General features: G+C 42.4%; 1 protein-coding gene across 2 annotated transcripts in view; it reads right to left on the minus strand.

Moving 5' to 3' along the window:
- The window catches only part of SIK2 (salt inducible kinase 2), a 93,667-nt gene that overhangs the window by 55,882 nt on the left and 11,727 nt on the right, over positions 1-26,058 (minus strand). For both annotated transcript variants that reach the window (XM_084803536.1, XM_084803535.1), the window contains exons 2-3: positions 25,214-25,330; positions 16,739-16,802 (exon numbers count right to left, since the gene is read on the minus strand). In XM_084803536.1, the coding sequence (XP_084659662.1) occupies positions 16,739-16,802; positions 25,214-25,330 (181 nt within the window). The remainder of the gene's footprint in view (positions 1-16,738; positions 16,803-25,213; positions 25,331-26,058) is intronic.

Consider the following 26,058-nt stretch of genomic DNA (forward strand, 5'->3'; position numbering starts at 1 on the left):
CACACCTTTCAACTTAAAGTCTGCTTAATTAATAATCTTAACCTATTTTTTCTTAACAATTAGGATTTATACAACAAAATTACATACCAAACCAAGTATTCTACTAACCAGGAAGGTGTAATTTTAAAGTAAAACAAAAGCCTACATGTTCTGCATTATGATTAATAATTTAACATGACCTTTCATTAGATAGATGCACCTCAAGCTTTGCAGCAACATTTTGCCTACTACATCAAAAAGCTCCATTAATTCTCTCTTTGCTCACTATTATAAGACATGACAAAGTTTTCTGCATTATTATCTTTCTCTGCCTTTCTTCTGAAACAATATTTATTGTTTCATTCCAGTCACTTTTAAAGTGGTCATCTTCTTCGCAACTAGGTCTTAATTTCCAAAATTTAAAGAAAAATGACATAGGCCAAACTACGTGGTGGCTTTTGCCAGGAACAACATAGAGTTAATGTGCAAGCGTGTGTGCGCGCACACACCGATCTGTCTATGCCAAAGAAGAATTGCATGCTCCAATATCCTGAACATATTTTGAGAAAAGGAGGGTGCATTCCAAGGGTACAGTTACATGGCAGTTTCTTGTATTCCTGGTTCAGCACTTGAGCGACCAAGGGCAGGACACATTGCATAAACAAACAGGTATCCCTGAAGGCCAAGTCTGTGCAGCGTGCAATGATACCCTACAACTGTCTCCCTGAACAAGGCAGGTAGTTGTTGTTGTTCAGTCGTTCAGTCGTGTCTGACTACACACACACATATACATACAAACACACACACTCGTGTGTGTGTGTGTGTGTGTGTGTGTATGTGCACACATAATAGAAGGTAGGAGAGGGATCTCATGTTCAGCTTTTTATGCAGTAAGTTACAAACACCTTTTACTCTTTGAAAAGACTAGTGGAGAACAGCCCAAAAATTGACTTCAAAACAATTCTTTTAAAATATCTGTGTTTCCTCTAACTGACTTGACCTTTCATACTCTAGTCATTCCTAATTTTAGGTCTTTTAAATGTCTGCTGGAATATTTAGTGTGGGCAAAGCATTTTCATGCATACCAGTAAGCAGGAATTCTTTTCACTCAGAAAAAAGACGCAGGAAGATTCAGGAGATACATTAGCCTTACTGATGTACTATTTATAACTTACATAGAAAGGCTTATTCGCGACCTACAACTGTTGACAGATAAGGGAAATTAGGTCTCAAATTTGATATGTCAATGTGTTATGCTAACAGAGAGGCTTGTTGTTCCCTTTGGATTACTAGTACAGATTGTCAGGACCAACGTTTTATTGAATTGATAGAGTCAAAGCTTTCCACAGAGGAAGCAAGTTGTGGGCCCTTCACTAATGGTGGAATCTATACAACAACCCCCTAGCATGATGGTGCAGGATGAAATGAGAAATGTAATGGTGGGTTTAGAGTTGCATTAATTAAATTTTGTATGTATACACAATAAAGTGCACTTTGAATTTAAGGCGTGGTATTTAAAATTATGCTAATTATTTTGAATTGCTTTTTAAAGTACTGGGAGAGACGTAATCTGCTGCACACTTTTGGAATGGATTTTTTTTCTCTTTTAAAATACACTTTTATAAACAGTACTGCATAAAGGCATTGCTCTGACACTGGCAAGCTACTAATACCGACATAAGAATTATGATTTTCCTGCACCTCAGCTGAATTCACGCAAATAGGTCAAAGCATTTGCTTTTTAATGTAAACAAAGGTAGATGATGTAATGATGGATGCAAGCCCTTCTTCTGTTTGTAATAATGCCATTGTAAGATCTGATTAATGGTTTTACTTCAGTCAAACTGGTTATATAATTGCAATGGGCCAAACACGGTTGTCCTAGAAAATTTAATTTCTCAATAATGACAGGTTTGGAAAGACTCAAACTAAGCCGGCCAATTTTGACTGGATTAGTTCATTGACATTCTGTCTGAAAAGCATCTCTCCCTGTACCCCATATTTTTTCCCCTTGTGATGCCCCCTTTTTATTCTTCCAAAATGTTACAAAGGCTACCCAATTGTCTAGAACAAACTTTAGTTCAAGGATGCAAACACTAAGAAATTACTTGTGAGGTTAACTTCCCCACTAATCAGATAGTCAAGTGCTGCATCCATAATTTCTCACCAAAGTATATCAATTCTACCTCAATTTGATGATCACCACTTCCACAAATTCCTCTTCCCAATCCTCACCAAGTACTGCCAATGTTTACTTCCTGGGCTATATCCCAGGCAGCAAAAAAACAAAAGCCCTACAAGGGTAGGGGAGAGAGACAGCTTTAAAAGAGGACCCCCACGAGTAACTTGGCCTTGCTATCGAGTATGGTAGAAATATCATCTGCATATACCGGAGAACCTTTGCACAGCCTCAGCTAGTGCACCAGCTGCACCCTTTCCTGCCCATTGCTACATATGCTTTGGTCACATTGATTTCAGACTACTGAAACATGGCCTACGTGAGGCTGTCCATCAAATGCTTGGAAGCTTCAACTGATGCAAAATGAGGGTGCCAGAGTAGCATCTGGGGCCTGTTTTATGCAGCATAATTCCACTTTTGTACCATCTGCACTAGTTACCAATACATTCCCAGGCACAATTCAAGGTGCTGGTCATTATCTATAAAGCTTTAAATGGTTTGGGACCAGAATACTTGAAAAGCCCACCTTCTCCAACATGAACTGGCCCGCCCACCCACGGCATTTGTCACTGGGGGTCTTGCTCCCCATCCCGTTATCAGAGGTCTGATTGGCCATGGTGCAGAACAGTACCTTCTCTGTAGTACAGGGATGAAGAACTAGTTTAAGGTGGGGGGCTGAACTCCCGCCTGCCCGCCATGACATCAGCATGTACAGCTACAGCCAGATCCAATGATGTAATCACTCCACCCATTTTCCCTTTCGCTGTGCTGGGAGAGGCACAGAGTTCCCTGCCTCTCCCCGCATGGAGAAGAGCCTCAGCTGGCACTGGGGAAGTGGCTCCTCCCAGCGCCAACTGTTATCTCCAATCTGAGATTGGCAGTAACAGTAGGGATTCCTCCAGATCAAGCCCTGCTCCCTGAAGCAACCCAATGAGGATCCACAGGCCAGAAGAAAAACCTCTGTGAGCCAGAGGTTCCACAGACCTGCTGTAGTAGCACCCAGGTTGTACACCCCCCTCCCCTGATTAGCACCCATAGTATTGGCATCTAGATGGGCTGTTAAGATCTTTTTGTTCCACTGTACCTTCAGTTAAGTTTCCCCCCTCTACAGTTTCATGTTTCTGCTCTATCCTGGTAAGTTTGTTTCTGTTCTTATTTTATATTATTGTACACCAGGAGTAACTTGAGCACACTCTGGGAGAGAGCGGAGGACAGGAAGACCTGGCGCGCTATGGTCCATGGGGTCACGAAGAGTCGGACACGACTGAACGACTGAACAACAACAACACCAGGAGTGGTCAGAACATAGATTGGGATCCGCCGGTAGATCTCTGGGTGATTTGCAGTAGATCAGCAAGGATTTCAGACTTGAAATAGTTTAACAGCAGCAAAAACAAAAGACCTTTTCTCTCTCCTAATTTATTTATTTGATTTGAATCCCGCCTTTTTACTATTTTGCTTATGAAATCAAACTTCCAGATGCTACTGGTACTTCTCAGCTTTTGATAGCTATTCTAGATAAAATTTCCAACTGGGATGGTGCTGTTGGGTGTTAAGTTGTATTACAAGTACAAATGAACAGATTCTAGACAGAAGCCAACTCGTAGGTTCCATTGACAGGCAGCTACTGCTCACAACAAGCATTTTGACACACCAGCTGGACCTTGCTCTAAGGAGATTTGGAAGGGCTGACTGCAAGATAATAATTTAAGCTGCAGCTTTTCTCCAGGGATGATGGCTTGCTTATTAGGGATATTGTAAGACCAAGTCAAAGAACTAGTTTGCCAATACATACAGGCAGGGCAAACTAGCGATTAACCAACCCCCTCCCTGCCCCCACAAAGAAGCCCCTGATTAACAGCCAACCAAGCTCAGTAATACCCTTGACCATCTTTTTGTAAAGTAAGCAATTTCAGTACAAAGAAAAAATATTCTACTTAATATGTACATTTTATTTACTCATTAATTTGTAATTTTTTATTTTTTTCTTAATGCATTTTAAAAATATAGGTTATACCTACAGGAAGAGCAATACTAGACATATTATATACAACAACAAGACATCCTTTCTCTGGGTTGCTAGAATAAGGCATTTGGTGGATTTTTAAACCACTTTTTAGGATAGGTTATCCTCCCAAGGTGGTTTATGATACTCAATAAAACGTAATAAAATCACACAGAAAAACAACAACACCACATAAGCCAATACATTAGGTAAAGCAATCTATTATTTTTTTTAAAGCAGTAAATAAAAACATTAAAATAGGGGTAGCAGATAAAACAGTTACAGCACCATGAATCATCCAAAAATTGACCTGATTCGCCCCATCACCGAGGGTTGAACAAGCCACCGCAGGGCACAATTTGCCTAATTACCTGCCCAGGCGCAGGTTGTTGTGTCATCTGAACCCGGGTAGCATGGCTTCTTGGAGGGGAAAACAACCCTCAAATAATCCATGGCATGTTGTGGACTTGTTTAACGCTGGTGATCATGCAAACCAGCCTGCTGTCTGGAAGAAAAATGTCTTTAGAACTTACCTAGACCAACAAAGAGTGGGCCAAACATATTTCCCTGAGGATGTGGGGCCACCACAGAAGAGTACTCTAGTACATGCCAGCCTAACATTGCTTGCTGATCAACCAGAGAGAGGGCCTCAGATGCCAATTTTAAAGCTCATGGAAGTGCATATGAGTGCAGGTGGTCCTTCAGATAACCTTTAATACCCGGGGTTGGAAATTAATAGGTAGCCAACGTAACTGGTGCAGAATAGGTGTAATGTGATTCAAAATGCCCAGCTCCTACAGGCATTCTTGCTGGTGCATTTTACACCAGCTGAAGTTTCTAAACCATCTTTAAGGGCAGCCCCACATTGACTGTAGTACAGCAATCCAGTTTGGATGTAATCAACGCATGTGTCACTGAGGCAAGATCTTTCCTCTTCGACACCACATCCAAAAGTACTCCCAAACTGTGTACTTGGCCATGTAAGGAGAAGCAACTATGTATAGGATCAGTTGTTAACAACTAATATAGGTCAACATTACTCAACTTTATATTTAAATTGCAGCAACTGCACTAGAGATGTGAAGGCCTGGGAAAAAAATTAGAAAAATACCAGGTTTTCCCCATTTTTTTTCCAAAGACTGTTCTCGCCCTCTCCCCCTGAAAAATGGGAAAAATTGAACAGCTTTGGATTATGAAATATTTTCTTCTAGAATTTATGACAAGGTGTTTATACATCTGTTACCCAGCCTTTACTCCCCTCAAATGATTTCTAAAAGCTATGTAATAGGAAGACTTTTATAGAAGGACTAGATATGTAAAATGTCTGGAAATAATGAAGCCATGGGGAACATTTTTTAATCCTCTCTGTAAGGTTCTCAGCTGAGTTATTTCTTCCATTTCTTATTAGAATTATTGATCCAATGTATCTTTTACCGACAGACATTTTGGAATGTTCCAAGTCATGCTCAGTTTCCCAACATGTGAATAGTCACCATATCATAATATGGAAGAAAATACACATTCTTGACAGTTCTACAGAGCTCTGTGTTTCTAGGTTTGTCTTCCTCTGCCTCCAGTTCTTCTTGCTTCTTCTGGCTTCTAGGATTCAGATGTTTCAGGGACTACTTCCTGGTCAGATATTGTCAGGAACGCCCTTGCTACCTTCTGAAATCCTCAAGTAGCCAGAATCAACACGCAGATGATTGCTTACAGATGCTAATTGCATGAGCCTAATGAGGGAAACTTAAGAGAGCTGCCTACTAGGGGTTTCTAGCCTTAGTGAATCACTTGATCTCTGTTCGGAGGGTAACGGCGGGAAGCCTCTGAACTTAAGGGCTAGGAGGCGAAAGTCCACCCCTTTCCCGTGGGGCATCGGGGCGCAGCTGTTGATGTCGCGCCAAGCGGGCTGAACGCCTCCTCTCGCGCCCTCCATCTCCCGCTTGTCCCTGTGCCGGCGCCTAGCATCCCAAAGCTCCAGTTGTCCCTCCCCCTGCCTTCCAGGGTCGCTACCATTCTCAGGAATGTGAGCAGGGAGGGGCTCTCACTCCGGCGGCGCCTCTGAACAGTGTGCGGGTTCCTCTCCCACGGTTTCTATCTCTTCCTCAGAATCAGAACTGCTTTGGGGCTCTATGGGCTCTGATCCAACCCTGACAGACATAAACTAGGAACCTAAAATATGTTCTGTGTAACTTGATTTGCTCATGGAACTTTCATGTTTTGGACAGATGTTTTGGACTTACAAATGTTTTGGACTACAGTAGCCAGCATTCCTGACCACTGGCCATCCTGCCTGGAGCTGAAGTTCAAAATACCTGGAGGGCACCAGGTTGGGGAACACTGTCCTAAAGCAACAAAGTGACTTTAGATCTGTAAAGGGTGCTAAAAAATAAGTATTGCTTATTTTTCAATTTCCCCCCAAATCTCAATTTTTCCAGTAAAACAACAGGGGGAAAACCCCATTTTTTCCCCATGGCTTCAAAATTTCTGGAAATTTTACATCTCTAAACTGCACCTTCCTTTCTTTGCCAGGTGGCTGGTATATTGCAGCTAAACTTCTGTCCTCTAATATTTTGTTCTTAGAAATCTAAATGCTGTCATTTTACACTTGCGTTATGGACAGGTTTGACCTTCTCCTTAAGTTGTTCTATTTGGGGTAATTCAGTAGAAACTGGAAACCTCCTCAGACTTAAACAGAACAATAGCTGGAACAAAGAGGCCTTTCACTTGGAAGTGAAACAGCTTCCTGTCCTGTTTTCATTAGCATGTTACTTATTTGGAGGAGTAAAACATGTGGAAGAATTTGGAACAGGCTGATATTTCAAAGCACATGATCCAACATAAATCAAGTTCAATGGACGGGTACACTAGGAGTTAGGACTTTCTTTCGTCAAGTATTTCTAAAGCCTTTTTCATGCCAGTATACATAAGCCAACCAGGAAGGCTCAAGAAAGTGTTTGTTGCTTAATGAATTGAGTGTATGCAAGGTACTTGGTGTAAGCAGAGTGTCCAGGGCATCTTCAGTGTTTGAGAATTTGGTGGCGGTACTTTTAAGGCTGAAGAATGCTACAAGGACACTATGGGGCTATCCTCACTCACATGAAGCTTTGGATCATGACCATACCAGTTTTCATTCTGGTTATGTTAATGTGAATGAAGAATGACAGCATTAAATATTCATGGCATGGTAGATTGAGAAACTGGCTTGATTTATATCGTAAATCAGCAAGAAAAAAGCAAGAAAAAGTAATAATTGATTTAAATTAAGTTTCTCACTGATTATTCATATATTTCCTAAACAATGTTGCAAATCTGACCACTAAAACCTATTCATGTATAACTAGATAAAGCAGGGATGGGGAACTAAGAAAGGTAGTTTTATTACACACCAATTAAATGTTTGGCAGGAAAAAAGGAGAAAGCTTTTCACCTGCAAAATTTTATTTTCTTTGCTGACTTTTTGCTCTTATCAACAGCAGCCTTGCTTTTTGGCTCTTATTAAAAAAATGAAGCTTGTACACATGACTGACAAACACCCAAGGCACTGAAAAGTACTGCTCAACGATAATGCTTTAGAGGAAATACAGAGAGACAACTAGAAGTGACTTTTAAAATTGCTGCAAGTCAGCCTCACTCAAAAGTCAAGCCACGAAACAAACAGGATGGCATCATCTCAGCCAACCTTCACCTCCTCTGTTCTCCAATGACTAGAGGTCTTTCCACTACAAGCCAATGAACTTTATTCCAAACTGCTCTTCTTGGCAATCAACAGGCCCTCCTTCCATCAAACTAGGCCCTCCCCCAGGCCAACAACTTGAATCACCACCAAATACCTACAATTTATATTAGTGGCAGTAAGTTAACGATATTATCGTTGCTGCAGTGTCACTTTGCCCTTTCTAGAATATCTAACACCAATCAATAAGCATGTACTTCTAAGACTTGCAGCCAATTCTTAAACATGAATTCCGGAACAAATGCTGAGTCTATTCTGTTCCTGCAATGGTGTAACTGTTCATTCTTAATCCATTTTAGAGACACACATATGCAAAATCTTTTGAAAAGATTCACAGAGTTTTGTTAGTCACCTCACCTCCACCGCATTCAGCTCTTTCCCTTATACAAATTGAACCCAACTGACAGCTTTTTAATTTGGAATGTTACACTTGCATGCAAGGAGAAAAAATTAAATTTTCTAAAGTAACTCCTACCATCACAGATGGTTTATCAAGTCATTTAATAGGCATGATATTATAGCTGAGTTTTGCCTTTGAATAAGGTAAAAAACTTGAGCCTTTTTTTGTAAACAAATTGTATATTGGGTCTGAATCATAGCAGTGCATCAACTTCTACACACAATGGGATTCAGACATATATTTCTGGAATATCCACCCTCCTCACAAAAGCTGCATGACAAGACACTTACAATTCAGAGGTGCTTCAAAAGCAGTTTGCAAGATGTACGGGGTTCTGCTGTTCACATAAATGCCACAAAAATGTCACATGCAAGCCCTGCAACACCTTCATAGTAGCTCTTTGGATCTCAAACCTCTTCATTCAATTTTATCATAACTCACCTTGAGTTCCTCGTGGAAAAAGACAGTATATAGCATCTTAAAATCCATGAAAATATGACAAGCCACAGAGGGTTGTCGTGTCGTCCAAACCCAGGCTGATTCCCAACGGTGGCATATGCATGGGCAACAAGCCACCCTATCAACTCATGGCTTGTTCTAGGGGTTGACATACCCATGATGGGTTGGCATGTCGTCCAAACCCAGCACTGCCAACCCATTGTGGGTTGTGGGCATTGGGCAGTGAGGCACTCAGCAAGAGTGGTAGAAACCCCTGGGACTCTTCCTGAGTGTGGCCTTGATCACTCTTTGCGATTGCAGCTGAGCCACTTCAAGTGCCCCTTGCCAAATGGGGGGGCTGTCACAGGTTCCCCCGTCTCCCATCAAGTCCCCCGTCCCCCGCTCTGTGACCCAGGTTGCGGTCAGAGCTTTAAAAAAAAATCCTTTATTTTATTTGTGCAAAATGGGGCCAAAATATTTTTTTTTGTATTTTCCCAGCTCCGGGGAATGTGCACAAGTGTCTCCCTTTACACACACACACACACTTACTTTAAGTTGTGTTTTTGAGTTGCACACTTCCACAACTCCAGCTGTCAGAAATATACAGACTTGCCTTGTTTGGAGCCTTGTATTTTTGAGCTGTCAAACATAGATCACCCCCTTAGCAAGTTTATCCCCAGGATTGAAAGGGTTGCCCTGAACCTTGGGGGTGCCTTCCTCCCGGTCGACCCTTCCCTGAGTTGACAGGAACTCTTTTTCATGGAGATCTACCCCCCCTTTTTTATCTCCCAAACCCAATAACCGCATCTAGTTTAACAGCTATCAAACTAGAAGTGATTCCTGCGATTGGGAGATTTAAAAAGGGAGGTGTAGTCTCCCCCAAAACACTTGCTGGGGACTCAGACAAGTGGGGATTTGAAGACAGGCACCCCAAGGTTCAGAGCAACCCTTTCAACCCTGGGGATGACCTTGCTAAGGGGGTGGTCTACACCCCATTTCCCCACCTGTCAACTGTTAAAGGCTGTCAAAGCAGCCTACATACAGCGTAGTTTTGCCTGTTACCTTGTATGTTTGACAGCTCAAACATACAGGGCTACAGACAAGGCAAGCCTCTATATTTTTGATAGTCAGGGCTGCACAAGTGTGCAACTCTGAAAACCCGATTAGAAAAATTTTTAAAAAATTATTTGCACATACTCCCCAGGGCTTGGACAATCCAAAAAATAATAATTTCAGCCCCATTTTGCGTAAATAAAAGGACAAATAAAGAAAAAAGCTCCAACCATGACCGGGGTCACAATCGGAGCAGGGATGGGAGACTTGGCAGCAGACAAGATGGGTTCTGCCACCAAGTCCCCTGGGATACTGGGAAGAACCAACTGGAGGACCGAGGGGGAAGGAGAGGGAGAACAATACAACGGAAACCCAATCATCTGTCGGGCTCATCATGGGTTGTTCCAACAACCCACACTGGCTTATTCCACGGACAGGGTGAGTTGTAGTGAAGTGCGACGAAGTCACCCATACAGTCTGCTAGACATACAGTCAGAGCCAGAAATATTGGAACAAGGATAACTGTTTTGGCAGTTGGCCTCTGTACACCACCACATTGAAGTTGAAAGGAAACACACCCAGATGGGAGTGAAATCAGGACTTTCAGCTGTAATTCAAGGGGTTTGACAAAAGTGGGGCACTAACCATTCAGGAAGTACAGCCAGTGGCATGCACACACACCCATCATTGGTGCCTCATAAGTAATGGAATGAATGGCTGACAAGCAGCTGCATGGTCATGACCCCATGACCAATCAAGCAGATAAAAGGCCTGGAGGTGGTTCTGAGTGGGACATTTGGTAGCTGTTCACTGGAACTCCCAACATGAGGTCCAAAGAGGTGTCCATGCAAGTGAAGGAGGCCATCATTAGGCTGAGGAAACAACGCAGACCCATCAGAGAGATAGGAAAAACAGTGGGAGCAGCCAACACAACAGTTTGGAACATCCTGAAAAAGAAGGAATTAACTGGCAAGCTCAGCAACATCAAAAGCCCTGGCAGACCATGGAAGACAACTAAAGTGGATGATCGCAGAATTCTGCTCATGGTGAAGAGGAACCCTTTCACAACATCTAGCCGGGCCAAGAACGCTCTTGTGGAGGTAGGCATGTCATTGTCAACATCTACAGTCCAGAGACGGCTTTATGAATGTAAATGCAGAGGCTTCACAACAAGGTGCTAACCACTGGTAATGCTCAAGAACAGACAGGCCAGATTAGCTTTTGCCAGCAAATACCTAAAAAAGCCTGCCCAGTTCTGGAATAAGATTCTTTGGACTGATGAAAGCAAGATTAACTTGTACCAGAATGATGGGAAGAGAAAAGTATGGAGAAGAAAAGGAACAGCTCATGATCCAAAGCATACCACATCATCTGTCAAACATGGTGGAGGCAGTGTTATGGCATGCGCATGTATGGCTGCCAATGGAGCCAGGTCACTGGTGTTTATTGATGATCTGACTGCTGATAAAAGCAGCAGGATGAATTCTGAAGTATACAGGGCTATACTTTCTGCTCAGATTCAGCCAAATGCTGCCAAAGTGATAGGACACCGCTTCATCTTGCAGATGGATAATGACCCAAAACATACAGCAAAGCCAGTCAACTGATCTACACCCAGTAGAGCATGCTTTTCACTTACTGAAGACAAGACTGAAGGCAGACCCACAAACAAGCAGCAGCTGAAGGCAGCTGCAGTGAAGGCCTGGCAAAGCATCTCGAGGGAGGAAACTCAGCATTTGGTCATGTCCATGGGTTCCAGACTTCAGGCAGTCATTGACTGCAAAGGATTTTCATCCAGGTATTAAAGGCGATCCTTAAGTTTGAAATGATATTGGGTTGTTCCATTACTTATGAGCCACCAACGATGGGGGTGTGTGTATGCCACTGGCTGTCCTTCCTGAATGGTTAGTGCCCCACTTTTGTCAAACCCCCTGAATTACAGCTGAAAGTCCTGACTTCGCTCCCATCTGGGTGTGTTTCCTTTCAACTTCAATGTGGTCGCGTACATAGGCCAACTGCCAAAACAGTTATCCTTGTTCCAATATTTCTGGCCCTGACTGTACTGACTCAGCTCACACATCACAACAACCCAGAGTGTCAGTTGTGAATGAAGCGGGAGTGAGCATGCTGATTCCCGCCACCTGATTGTTCCAGCTACAAGCAGGAAGACCTAAATAACTGAGGGACGCTCGATTCCCTGAGTTGTTAAGTGTGATGTGTGAACCAGGAATTCTGGGTTGCCTCTCCAACAATGGAGAATTCCTGGTTCACAGGTCACACTTAACAACTAAGGGATGGAGCATCTCTGGACTGTTTAGCTCCTCCCGCTTCCAGCAGGAGCAATCAGGCGGGAGGAGCCAGCATACATGGCTGTTGTTGTTTACAACAACTCCGGGTTTTAAAAAAACCTGGGTTGTTGTGATGTCTGAATTGGGCATCTTATACCAGGTTCAACAATATATAAGTACAGTACTGTGAACAATAATATTGCTAGTTAGCCCCATTAAGTATACTTGCTTATGAATTACAGGAAGCCTCATTTACACCACATGGATATAATCCAACAACAATCACTGCAGAAGAAGATAAACTGATCATAAATAAAAGAACATTGGTTTTGTCCTTGCATGCAGGCTGATGCCCTCATTCAGGAATTTCCTCTCAAGAGATTTCTCTTGGTGCACTGAAGATACATACTGCATCCAAGAGACAACAACTGTGGTTTGCTCAAAGTTCACACTTTAGGATACCGAAAACAAGGAGTACTGTACACCAAGACCTCTTACTTAGCCAGCACCAAGGAACTGTGTCTCCCGAACTAGCCAAGTGATATATAAGATGGTAAGAGATAAAAAATAAAGACAAGACCACATAATACGTTTATCCATTAGAAGATACTAAAGAATACTATGGGCACCATACCCTTAAGACTGCCAAAGACAACCTAGAGTGCAGCCTTCCCTGCTGCTGAGGAAGTGAAGGCATGACATAAATAGCTTGAATTCTCCCATTTTATGTTATACGGAAATTGGTACGAACAATTTACATTGTTACATCTGACGAGGAGAACATTCTCATCGTGGGCAATAAAGGAAAACACCACATCATCCCATTTTCCAGGAAGAGCTCTAGCTTATTATTATTCTTTGACTTATTATCTTTTTATCTGCCTTCCTCCAAAGACCTCAGGGTGGCATACATGGCTCTCCCCCCACCCCATGTATCCTAACCACCTGTGGAGCAGGCTAGGCTAAGAGCTGGCAACTTGCCCAAGGTCAGCCACTGTGCTTCATAGTTGTACAGAGACTTGTATTTTGGTCTTCCAACATTCTAACCGTTACACCATGCCTTTATTCTGGTAACCCCCCAAAGCTACTATGAAACGGGACCATCCGGAACAGTCCACTCGCAGCACTTCTAATACACAATTAGTCATGATCTAAGCTATGCACTTGGAGGCATTGTAATACAAGACTTCCCCAAGACATATGATATATGAGGAAGTCTCCCTTAGCTATATCATCCTTCATCTTCCATCCTTTGCACAAACCAACAGCAAAACTGTGAAGTCTGGAAGGCACCCAAATGGTTATCATATCCAACCACCACACAGGATGGCTGAATTAATTAGATTAAAGCCATCTGAAATTGATGGGGGAGGGAGGGAGGAAATATAGCTCATGGGAAGAGCACATGTTTTGCATGCAGAAGCTCCTAGGTTCACTGCCTTAGCAGATCCAGATAGGGCTAGGAAGGAATCCTGATGGAAACCCTGGGGAGCCTCTGCTGCCAGTCTGTATCAGCAATACTGGCCTAAATGGACCAAGGGTCTGACTCAGTATAGGACCGCTTCCTATGTTCCTGTGACGTTTAGGCATCCTTTCCCTATAGCAGGGAAGGCAACATGGTGCTTCAGGAGTTTTGGACTACAGTTCCCATAACCCCCAGTCAGCATGGCCAATAGTGAGGGCTTATGGAAGTTGTAGTCCAAAACATCTGGAAGGCATCAACCTGCCATAAAGCCTTCCATAACTTCCTTATACATCTTGCACTGAGAGGATGGAGTTAGACACAACCTAGGACAGCTGCCACCATCAGAAGATGGGAGAGGAGTGGCCTCTATCCCAACTGCCACCAGAAGGGCTTCTAAGAAAACATCTTGCCCCAAAGGGATGGGAGAAGAAACAAATTAAGCTTTAACTCAAAAGAAGAGATACTGCAGAAGAGAAGAGGAACAGACCAGCAAAGAACATGCCAGCCCAAAAGGACAATAGATGCAGTGCAAATCTGAGTACAATTTGTTCCAGAATAGGTATATTCCCATCCAGCTGAGCAAGCAAATCAAGCATCATCATCATGGTTTTTTCCTCCTTCCTCCCAACCTCTTTCCTTGTGTCTCCTGTCTTTTTAGACTATAAGCCTGAGGGCAAAGACTGTCTAATTACTGATTCTTGTAAGCCGCTCAGGGAGTCTTTTGACTGAAGAGTGGGATAAAAATGCTTTGAATGAATGAATGAATAAATTATACAACTTGCTCCCTTGCCCAATTGATATATTGCAGTCTAGAAGTGCTTACTACAGGTCCATTGAAGTCTGTACTGGTGCTACATAAATTCAATGAGATAATAAAGGCAACACCCCAGAGTATATGCAGTGTTTTCCCCTCACTGCTGAGTAACCTCAAACTGCCCTCCTGCTGGAATAAGGAAATGGAGGAAAATGTTTCTAGGACAGACAGCCAAGACTTGCACAGATTTGATCCTCCTTTTAGAAATTAAATACAACCTTTGAAAAGCATGAGTTCAAAATTCACCTGGGTCTCTTCTACAACCACCACTGCCAAGACATTTGGTTTCTTGGGAACTTCTTTTAGAGCCCAAATCAGCACTTCCTAATGACCAGTTCTCTCAGTTCTAAATGATGATCCCAGAAACCCTAAATAGACTGTGTTCATGGTAGAATGTCTACCATGGGTTGTGCTTTATCAGGAGCTAAATCTGGGGGGGCGAGGAGAACCTGTAAGCATCCATATGTTGTTGGATACCAACTGCTATTAGTTCTAGCCTGCATGGCCAATGGTCAGAGATGATGAGATTGGGATCAAACATCTGGGAGGGCCACAGGTTCCCCATCTGTGCTCTAAACAAATCAGCAAACAGAAACAGAAAGGAAACCACAGAGCAAAGAAATGACTAGCTTGTTTCACAAGGAAAACAATCTTATTAGGCACCAATCCTGAAAATTCACATGTACCACATTTCTACCACAACAGACATCTGTTTACTTACTAGAATTCAAATTCTGATTCTTTGGTGACATACTACTGGCCCACTGCTCCCCAGAGGAAATCCTGGTGTTAAGAAATGGGCAGAGTTCAATACGTCTACCCATCACAATAAGTGTGGCGTTGCTCTATGACAACTGTGATGGGCTGTCAGCCTTTCTCCAAATGCGACAGAGGTGGATGGAGAACCTCTCAGCAGTTGAGCAGGGATTCCTGCCATATTTCCAGTTGGGGGGAAGGCTGGGAATTGTTTGGCAGCTGTATGGCCAAGGCATCTGGAGAAGCTTGGCCACATAGAGCCAGACCAGCAGACGTCTCCTCAACTCTAGAGCAGGAAAGCTGGCGGGGGAGGTTGGACACTGCTGCCTGAAAGCTCCCCATGCAATTCAAGCAAAGATGACAAACTGGCCATTCTTTTCCCACCCACCCTTTCCTAAGGAAGGACAAGCGGGGGCAGGGCAGGTGTTGGACGTGATGCTCTGGGCCTCATCTGGGTAACGTACTTCAAAGGCAAAGGACTATTTTTCCTGTGTGACCACTGTGGGCCAGGAGAGATCAGAGGGAAAGGAACAGGACTTTTAACATCACTGTTCTCCCAACACCTCCAACCATTTTACTCCACACAATTCTAAAAGCCAAGAGCTGCCGATGGAGGCCTACAAGACCCAAGGAAGAGTGCTGGTGAAACTGGAATGGAAAGATTAGAATTAAATATTTTTTGTATATTTTAATTGTTGCCCTATTTTATTAAGTAAACTACTCTGAGAACTTTTTGTTGAAAAGTGGTATATACATATTTGAAATAAACAATACTTCGTACAGATCATTTCTTTTGAAAACTATCACTACTGCTTAGGACTGCCAAGCTGCCCCTGGAGAACAGGAGCTCTGTCTCTCGCCACCCTTCAGTTGTTCCTCCTCCTCCTCTCAGCACCTACCTGGTTCTGTCACCCTCTCTTGCTCCTACCTATGGGAGCAAACAGGGAAGGAGCAGGGTGAGGTAAGCTGTACCTGCACCTTTCCTTGCAGGTGCAGGGCTGCTTTCTGGGTTGCAACCACATAATCTTGCCACTACTGAAATGCCAAGTTTTGTAAGAATTTATCACTTCACCCCCAAACTAAAGCATAGGTCCATTTGTTCATTAAGGAATATGTGGTGTAGTGGTTAAAGTGTTGGACTGGGTCTCGAGAAATCCGGGTTCTTGTCCCCACTCAGCCGTGAAGCTCACTGGGTGATTTTAGTCCAGTCGCTGACTCTTTGCCTAACCTACTTCACAAGGGTTCTTACGAGGATAAAATGGAGGAGAAGGATGATCATTTAAGCAACCTTAGGTTCCTTGGAGGAAAAAAAGCAGGATATATATATGTAATCATACATTAAAAATAATTAATACTTGCCCTGGACAAAGCGTATTAAATAACACAAAATAACTTACTCATTCAGCAAGAGGTAAAGCAATGCTCATGAATAAGTTTAATACAAAAGCTTCCTTTAAAAGAGAAGCTTAGTCTCAACAATAGCATTAAAGGTTACTTTAAGACAGAAGGCAAGGTACAGTGTAAATATAAAGCTTCTATTTTTAAAAATAGAAACAATCCCCAAAGAAGTCACAGTACACAGTCACTGAAATAAACTAGCAAGCTATTTTTAGAGTGAGAAGGCTTACCAAATATTTCTCCATTTTTGGCATATTCTGTCACAAGGTACAACATGCTTTTGGTCTCCATCACCTGTTGATGGATAAATCAAATATTTGCTTAATTAGTGAAAAGAGGAAAAGCAACAAAATCCTGGAAATTTTTCAGCATTTTCCCCAAACTCACCCAGATAGCCATTAAAAGCCTAACAATCCCAGGTTACTTCAAGGATTCATATTCAACGGCATGATGAAATGCCTCCCACACTGGTGCCTAGATGGAGTGCCTTTGTTTCCTGGCCATGACTACCTTTAAGAAGATGTTGAGATCTCCTGGGGCTAATTGCAGGATTTGAGCCAACATGCCAAAGTAACTACTTTGCTCAGCTTCTACATTAAAGTTCCTAAATTACATGGGGAACTGATAGCATCTGGGGTCTTAGCACTGGAGTCTATGCCTCTCTCTGATGCACCTAACAGATATCGTGGAGTGTAAAATATGGAATACACAATGCAATAAATCTTGGAGCAGACACCCCAGTCATTGTGTTTTTCAGGTCCTCCCTTTGGAAGTGTTTAGCTTCTCTCTGGGAAAATACATTTATCGAAGCATTTCTGTAAACAACACAGTCGTAGAAACTATACATAACAAGTGGGAACTACAACATGGTGTTGCAGTGTATACTCCTCACCACATAATGGGAATGCTCCTATAAGGTGCTCCTGCCAGCCAACTATACCTTCCTCCAGGATACTTTTAAGCTATTAGAGCAGAAGTGTTGAAACGCTTTCAGTCCAACGACCAAATACCATTTCGAAGATGCTCTCGGGGGTGGGTGAGGCTGAAGGTAAAAGGGGCAGGGCCAAATGAAAAATGTGGGGGCTAAAAAAAAAGAAGCCATCATTAAAACTTATTGCTCTTACTGCCTGTAAGTAAGCCTTAGGAGATGCATTTCAACCTTTCAGAATGGGCGAGAAACTGCAAATAAACTGGGAATTCACTAAACGATTGGTGGTCAGGGAAAAGTGAATGGGGCCTGGGGAAGAGGGTGTGGCCATCTGGGGAACCCCATAGGACCGGATCAGGACCCCAGGCAGGTTTGACCCCTGGATCTGAGGTTCTACACCTGTGTTAAGAGGCTCAAGCAGGCAATTCTGCTCTCTCTCCTTCCCTGCTTTTCAATTTTCCTTTTCCAACTGACCCTCAACATTCTGTGGCTATTTAACATGCTTAGTCTTCCTTGAAAGCACCCCCCCACCCCAGTTCTTCTGTAAAAAAATGTTTTATGTACTTCTGCAAAGCTCCCTCTTGTTTCCCAATGGCCCTGTTTTAGCTTCATTTCTGTCAGCACTCACCAAGTGATATCGCTATTAGGAGATGAGGATTACCCAAACTTCTGAAGTATCTTTACCAACATACTCAATGTATATGCATGCCCCTCATTATCTTTTCATTACACTGCGGCTGCCTCCGCCATCTTTTAAGCCTCACTATGTCATCAGCTATTGCAAGCAACAAAACAAAAACAGAAAATGAGCTTCAAGCTCCTACTAGATAATTACCTGCCTGTAACTTGTTAAACAAGTGATAGGCCAAGTTAATAAGAATGCAGGCTAAACTCTTTTAAACTTTTCATTTAGATTGACTATCAGGATTTTTCACAACCTTGAAACTGCTGTTGAAGATTCTTTTTGAAACTGGTTATTCTATAATATTCTTAAACTGCAAACTAGCCTGTGATATTACCACAGCTGTATATTTTCTACATCTGTCAGCTACCAGTTAATCCAGCCTCTCTACTGTTTTATGAAGCCCTGACCTCTTCTTTTACTGGGCACCTTCATTGCCGGGTATCAAAAATGTGCAAGACTAATGCTTTAGAATATGATACCAAGTCCCAAGTATTTCAAATATCTTCCCCAATCTAACAGTTTGTAAACCCTTATGGCAGAGAGTGCAATGCTGGCACTAAACGAAAGTTAAGCTCATTTGGAATGTTAAGATAAGCAAGCTGCCTTGTCAATAAAAAAAAAAGGCTAGAAATGTTTTAATAAATGTATTAAGCTGTAATAGTGAATTACCTGAAGCCAGATGTATTCTTTTTTGTCCCAGCATCAAAAAACGTAAGTGAAATTTAGACTGGATCCATAATATGGTATGTGGAAGGCACCCACTGTGACATGTTTTAGGTACCAGTTAAAGCCCTATCTTTTCACCCAGGCCTCCCCTGGCTGATTGTGCTGCCCAGTTCGTTGGTTCTTAGTTTTCTGATTTTAAATATTGGGGGGGGGGGTATTTAGTTTTAAATGTTTTAACTAAAACATTTTGTACTTTAAATTTTTATGCTTTCTAAAATGAGAATGAAATGAGCCATCTGTAAATTGATTAAATACATTTAAAAAATTTAAAAGTTTCATGTCTCACCAAAAACGGACCTGTTGGTACCCTCAAACCCAGGTTCAACATTTTTGGTTGCTAAGACAATTGTGCTGCCACCCTCTGTTGAACGGACAAGTGACCAGGCTCTCCCCAAACAATGAAGCTTGGGTGGGTGGGGAGGCCACCCAAAGCTTGGATGGGTGGGGATCATCCTGACAGTTGCACAGCACCCCCCACATGGCTGGTAGGAAGGCTAGGGATGGGACCGTTCCTAAGCAGATTTTTTAAAACTGCATCTCAAAATGTAGCATGATTTCTACAAAGCAAATGAAAAAGTCACATTAACCTTGGCCTTAATAGATCTGGCTTCCCCTTATATTTTTAAATGGAATTATTATATTTACATAGCATGCAAAGAAGTGAGATGCCTTTATCATTGCTCAATGTGCGATTAGTTAACACACATTTCTTATCTGCAAGTTTGTTGACTCTTAATAACTAGCTAACCTCTGAGTGCTATCACAGACATATGGCAGGGGTTAACCCATAATAAAAATGTAGACGTATTAAAGGTGACTGCTTTGCAGAAAGAGCGTAAGTCATAGCTAGCCACTTTTTCAGCAAGATCCCAGAGTATTCTTTTCAACTACATGAAAACTCTCTCCTTCTGCATTCTGATTTGAAAAAGCAAAATAAGGTGCTTGTTTCATCCTATCAGAATTATTCTCATGATTTATAGGGTGCTGTCAAGGTTAAGACATGATTTAATACAATTGAACCACTAGACTGTTTCCACTATTAAAATTAAAGCTAACAAGACAGACCTCATTAAATCAGATCTTTCCTCTTTAAATAGCAGGAACTTCCTATTCTGCTTATGGCTCAACACTTAATGGTGGCAATCTGTTAATGTCACTGGGACAAGAAGGGTAGCTCAGAACTGGGACTCCTGTGGAAATTTACAATGGACACAATCCATTGGCAACTTATTCACACAACTGTGTTCTTGAGTACCTTCTGTTCATTTCATTCAGTACTACACAGGGGACATTCCTGAACTTTTGTGTCCTTTATCCACATATTCAGCATCTAAATTCAATTTTTGGCTTACCCTATGACGAATTTTCAACTGCAGTGAGGCATCACATGCAAAATAAAACTGCAAGACTTGAATATCAACTCTCAGCTTTCAAACACTTGCCTACCTAACCTAAAAGCCAAAAGCCAATCACCCTTATCAATCAATGAATGCTTCTTCATCACAGACAGCAATATGAACACCTGCCCATCTAATTCTTTGGGCAGTTTACTGAATGTGCTGCCCTTATAAATGCTACGCTGTCATTAGATACATGGGCTCTAATGGAGAACACGTGGCCCTAGAAAAGCTTTGATGGAGTCTTCTAGAGCATTTATCCAATTGATGGTAAGATGAAATGCTTGCCGGTGTATGTGTGACTACATGCGTGCTTAATGAAAAATGAAAGATTAAGGCATGCCTACATGACCTTCAAACCTGTTTACTTTCATGGCTCTCTATAAAGGGAACTCTCTTTCTCTGAACCAAAAGAATTCTCAGAATCTTGACAGACAATTCACAGATACTTTGGGGGAAGCAATGACACTTAAAACAAATTCCATACCAATTCGTTTTTTGTAGAATAGATGTGCCCTTAGGCTCAGAATTAAGCATTAGAAATGCAAACACTCTAGTAGTCTCTGACTAACACATGAAAAACAACTGAGTCATCCCTGAAAGAGTGATGACTTCCCCCATCTCCTTACTATCCAGACCTAGAAAAAAGCTAAGTACTATAATGAAGAAAAGTAAATCAGACACACTAGGCAGATTTAAAAACAATAATTTCCCCAGTTAAATCACACACACAGTAGCACAGCCCACATTCAAAACTTTATTCCATCTTTAAAAGTTCACTGTTTCACACTATGAAATTTGTTGACTTTTGTACTGCACTCTCGCCCCTTCATGGATCACTGCCTTGTGGTGGCGAAGGGGCTTGCGTAACTCAGTGAAGCCATAAGCTATGCCGTGCAGGGCCACCCAAGACGCACAGGTCATGGCAGAGAGTTCTGACAAAATGTGGTCCACTGGAGAAGGAAATGGCAACCCACTCCAGTATTCTGGCCAAGAAAACCCCATGGAACGTATCTCAAGGTTAAAAGAGATGACGCCGGAAGATGAGCCCCTCAGGTCGGAAGGGGTCCAATATACTACTGGGGAAGAGCAGAGGGTATTTCCAAGTAGCACCAGAAAGAGGGAAGCGGCTGGGCCAAAGCCGAAAGGACACTCAGCTGTGGATGTGTCTGGTGGTGAAAACAAAATCCGACGCTGTAAGGAACAATATTGTCTAGGAACCTGGAATGTAAGATCAATGAATCAAGGTAAGCTGGAAGTGGTCAAACAGGAGATGGCAAGATTGAACATCGACATCTTGGGAATCAGCGAACTAAAATGGACAGGCATGGGCGAATTTAATTCAGGTGACCATCATATCTACTACTGTGGGCAAGAATCCCTTAGAAGAAATGGAGTAGCTCTCATAGTCAACAAAAGGGTGGGAAAAGCAGTACTGGGGCACAATCTCAAAAACGACAGAATGATCTCAGTACAAATCCAAGGCAAACCATTCAACATCACAGTAATTCAAGTCTATGCCCCAACCACTGAGGCCGAAGAAGCTGAGGTTGATCGGTTCTATGAAGACCTACAACACCTTCTAGAACTAACACCAAAAAAAGATGTCCTCTTCATCATAGGGGATTGGAATGCCAAGTAGGAAGTCAAGAAATCACCAGGATAACAGGCAGGCATGGCCTTGGTGTACAAAATGAAGCAGGACAAAGGCTAATCGAGTTTTGCCAAGAGAACACGCTGATCATAGCAAATACGCTTTTCCAACAGCACAAGAGACGACTGTACACATGGACATCACCAGATGGTCAATATCGAAATCAGATTGATTATGTCCTTTGCAGCCAAAGATGGAGAAGCTCTATACAGTCAGTAAAAACAAGACCTGGCGCTGACTGTGGCTCAGATCATGAGCTTCTTGTTGCAAAATTTCGGCTGAAATTGAAGAACATAGGGAAAACCACTAAACCATTCAGGTATGACCTAAATCATATCCCTTATGAATATACAGTGGAGGTGAAGAATTGATTTAAGGGATCAGACCTGATAGACAGAGTGCCTGAGGAACTATGGACAGAGGTCCGTAACATTGTTCAGGAGGCAGCAACTCAATCTATCCCAAAGAAAAAGAAATGCAAGAAAGCAAAGTGGCTGTCTGAGGAGGCTTTACAAGTAGCTGAGGAAAGAAGGGAAACGAAAAGCAAGGGAGAAAGGGGAAGATATACCCAACTGAATGCAGATTTCCAGAGAATAGCAAAGAGACAAGAAGGCCTTCTTAAATGAATAATGCAAAGAAATCGAGGAAAACAACAGAATGGGAACGACTAGAGATCTCTTCAAGATAATCGGAGATCTCAAGGGAACGTTTTGTGCAAAGACGGGCATGATAAAGGACAAAGAAGGCAGGGACCTAACAGAAGCAGATGAGATTACGAAGAGGTGGCAAGAATACACAGAAGAACTATACAGGAAAGATCTGAATGTCCCTGATAGCCATGATAGTGCGGTCACTGAACTTGAGCTGGACATCCTTGAGAGTGAAGTCAAGTGGGCCTTAGGAAGCATTAGTAACAACAAAGCTAGCGGAGATGACAGTCTTCCAGCTGAGCTATTTAAAATCCTAAAAGATGATGCTGTTAAAGTGCTGCACTCAATATGCCAACACATTTGGAACACTCAACAGTGGCCACAAGACTGGAAAAGGTCAGTTTATATTCCAATTCCAAAGAAGGGCAACGCCAAAGAGTGTTCAAACTTCCGTACAATTGCGCTCATTTCACATGCCAGCAAGGTTATGCTCAAGATCCTACAAGCTAGGCTTCAGCAGTATGCGAACCGAGAACTACCGGAAGTACAAGCTGGGTTTCGAAGAGGCAGAGGAACTAGAGATCAAATCACCAACTTTCGCTGGATCATGGAGAAAGCAAGAGAATTCCAGAAAAATGTCTATTTCTGCTTCATTGACTACACTAAAGCCTTTGATTGTGTGGATCACAACAAACTGTGGCAAATTCTTAAAGAGATGGGGGTACCAGACCACCTTACCTGTCTCCTGAGAAACCTGTACGAGGGTCAAGAAGCAACAGTAAGAACCAGACATGGAACAACCGATTGGTTCAAAATTGGGAAAGGAGTACGACAAGGCTGCATATTGTCGCCCTGCTTATTTAACTTATATGCAGAGTACATCATGAGAAACGCCGGGTTGGATGAATCACAGGTCGGAATTAAGATTGCTGGGAGAATTATCAACAACCTCCGATACGCAGATGATACCACCCTAATGGCAGAAAGCGAAAAGGATCTAAAGAGCCTCTTGTTCAGGGTGAAAGAGGAGAGTGCAAAAGCTGGTTTGAAACTCAACATTAAAAAAACTAAGATCAGTGCATCTGGCCCCATCACCTCCTGGCATATGGAAGGGGAAGAAATGGAAGCAGTGACAGATTTTACTTTCTTGGGCTCCAAGATCACCGCAGATGGTGACTGTAGCCATGAAATTAAAAGACGCTTGCTCCTTGGGAGGAAAGCTATGGCCAACCTAGACAGCATAGTAAGAAGCAGAGACATCACCTTGCCGACAAAGGTCCGTCTAATCAAAGCTATGGTTTTCCCAGTAGCAATGTATGGCTGTGAGAGCTGGACTATAAGGAAGGCTGAGCGCCGAAGAATTGATGCTTTCGAACTGTGGTGCTGGAGAAGACCCTTACGAGTCCCCTGGACTGCAAGGAGGTCAAATCAGTCCATCCTAAAGGAAATCAACCCTGAGTGCTCATTGGAAGGACAGATACTGAAGTTGAAGCTCAAATATTTTGGCCACCTAACGCAAAGAGAAAACTCTCTGGAAAAGACCATGATGCTGCGAAAGACCGAAGGCAAAAGGAGAAGGGGACGGCAGAGGATGAGATGGCTAGACAGCATCACTGATGCAATGAATATGGACTTGAGCATGCTCCGGGAGAGAGCGCAGGACAGGAAGGCCTGGTGTGCTATGGTCCATGGGGTCACGAAGAGTCGGACACGACTGAACAACAACTGAACTCTCAGTCACAGGGGTATTCAGATCAAGCTGCAGATTAGATAACAAACAGGACTTCATGAAAGATGAAGTTCCACTGATCCACCTGGCCTCATGGCAGCTTACTGTTTAGAGAGAGGCAACTGGCCACATTTACTGAAAATGCTTATTGTTTACAAGTGATCATGCTGATGTACACTACCTGATCACTTCCACTTGCCTACCCCTGCAAGCAGAAGTGGCTAAACTAACAGGAAGCTTATCAGGGTGGAAAACCTTAGTGTTATGTCTGAATCTGGGTTGTTGCTTCTCTACCAAGCCTCGATTCAGAAGTCACATTCAAACCTTGGCTTGTTAGAAGAGCAACAAGCCAAGAGTCCCAGTATGGATACAACGACAAGCTTTTCTGCCCTGGTAAGTTCCTTGTTGGCTTAGTCAAACCAACTTGGATGAGGAGCCAAGTGGGAGCAGTCAGTCAGTGTGCACCAGCATGGTTGCCGGTGAATGATAAGTCAGGATTGTGACGAATTCTGGCCTAGTGTTTTGTGGGAATGTGGCCACACAATTTCCAAGCTGAGCAGATTCTCTGCAGCCTGGCCTAAAAACTACAGAGGCTGCTCCTGTCAACAAGAGTCTTGCACTGACTAAGTAAATTGTCAGTTGTCTAGTTCTCCATGCCTCTGCCTGTTCAAGTCAATGGAAGTTCAGCTATGTGAATTAATGAATTATTCAAAACCATTCAGATGTCAACATTCACAAAGAATCAAGTAAGAAACAAACCTGAAGGATACATATGTTTAAACTTATGTTCAGATTTGTGAACCAGCATTCATTAATTACCACATAGAACCTCAAACACTTGCCAGATATACATAGAATGCAGGACTTCATTAGGCAAGGAGCTTCATTCTGATAAATCCTTAACACTTAAGCTTGGCAGGCAAGATTGCTACACACCTGATAAAGCTTGATAATGTGTGGGTGGTCCAGCATCTTCATTATCTGCACTTCACGATAAATTTTCTCCAGGTTCACAGAATCTAGCTGAGATTTGTCAATGATTTTTATTGCCACCTAGAATCAAATACAAAAAGAATTTTTAAGTCAGTTTTGCCCAACTGGATTACCAAGGTAGCATATAAATAAATTTTTACAAGCCAATTCAACACTTTCTATACAACAGAACGAACAAGTCCAAACTCTTGGCCAGAATTTTAGTAAAAGCACACTTGCATTTATTTATACACAGGGGAGTCTACTTTGTTTATGCTAAGGAGGAGCAGGATATTTTAAAATAAAGCACATCAGACTCAGGGGGTGGGGCAGAAAAACCTTCTAGGGGACAGGTTTGTCACAGAAATTAAGACCTCCACAGTATTTTCCCTATACCTTTTCATTTTATCTGTTACTCTCTATGTAATCACACTGATGAACCTTCTTGCTTGCACTTACAAGAAGTTCAGGTATCACCAAGCCTGCTATTAAGCATCGCCATACAGGACATGGCCAAGATATGACAGTCAAGTTGCCTAGTAAATAAAATACACATTATTTGACATTGTTGTAAGACCAAAAGACATGCTCAATAGCAAACCTTAAAACATAGGATAAAAAAGAGGAACCACAAAGACCATCATTATTTAAGTTCTTAGCATCATGATTTAGAGAAACTAAAACAAAGCACCTCTGAAACATCACAAAATGTTCTTCAAGAATGTACAAACACAGTAAATAATATATACATGGGCCAAGATCCAAAAGACTACATGATTCATTCTACAAGCTTAAGGGATCTTTAAATT

This window comes from Heloderma suspectum, chromosome 6 (genome assembly GCF_057233095.1).
Source record: "Heloderma suspectum isolate Gila_16-S chromosome 6, 16-S_ref, whole genome shotgun sequence".
NCBI classification, from domain to species: Eukaryota; Metazoa; Chordata; class Lepidosauria; order Squamata; family Helodermatidae; genus Heloderma; species Heloderma suspectum.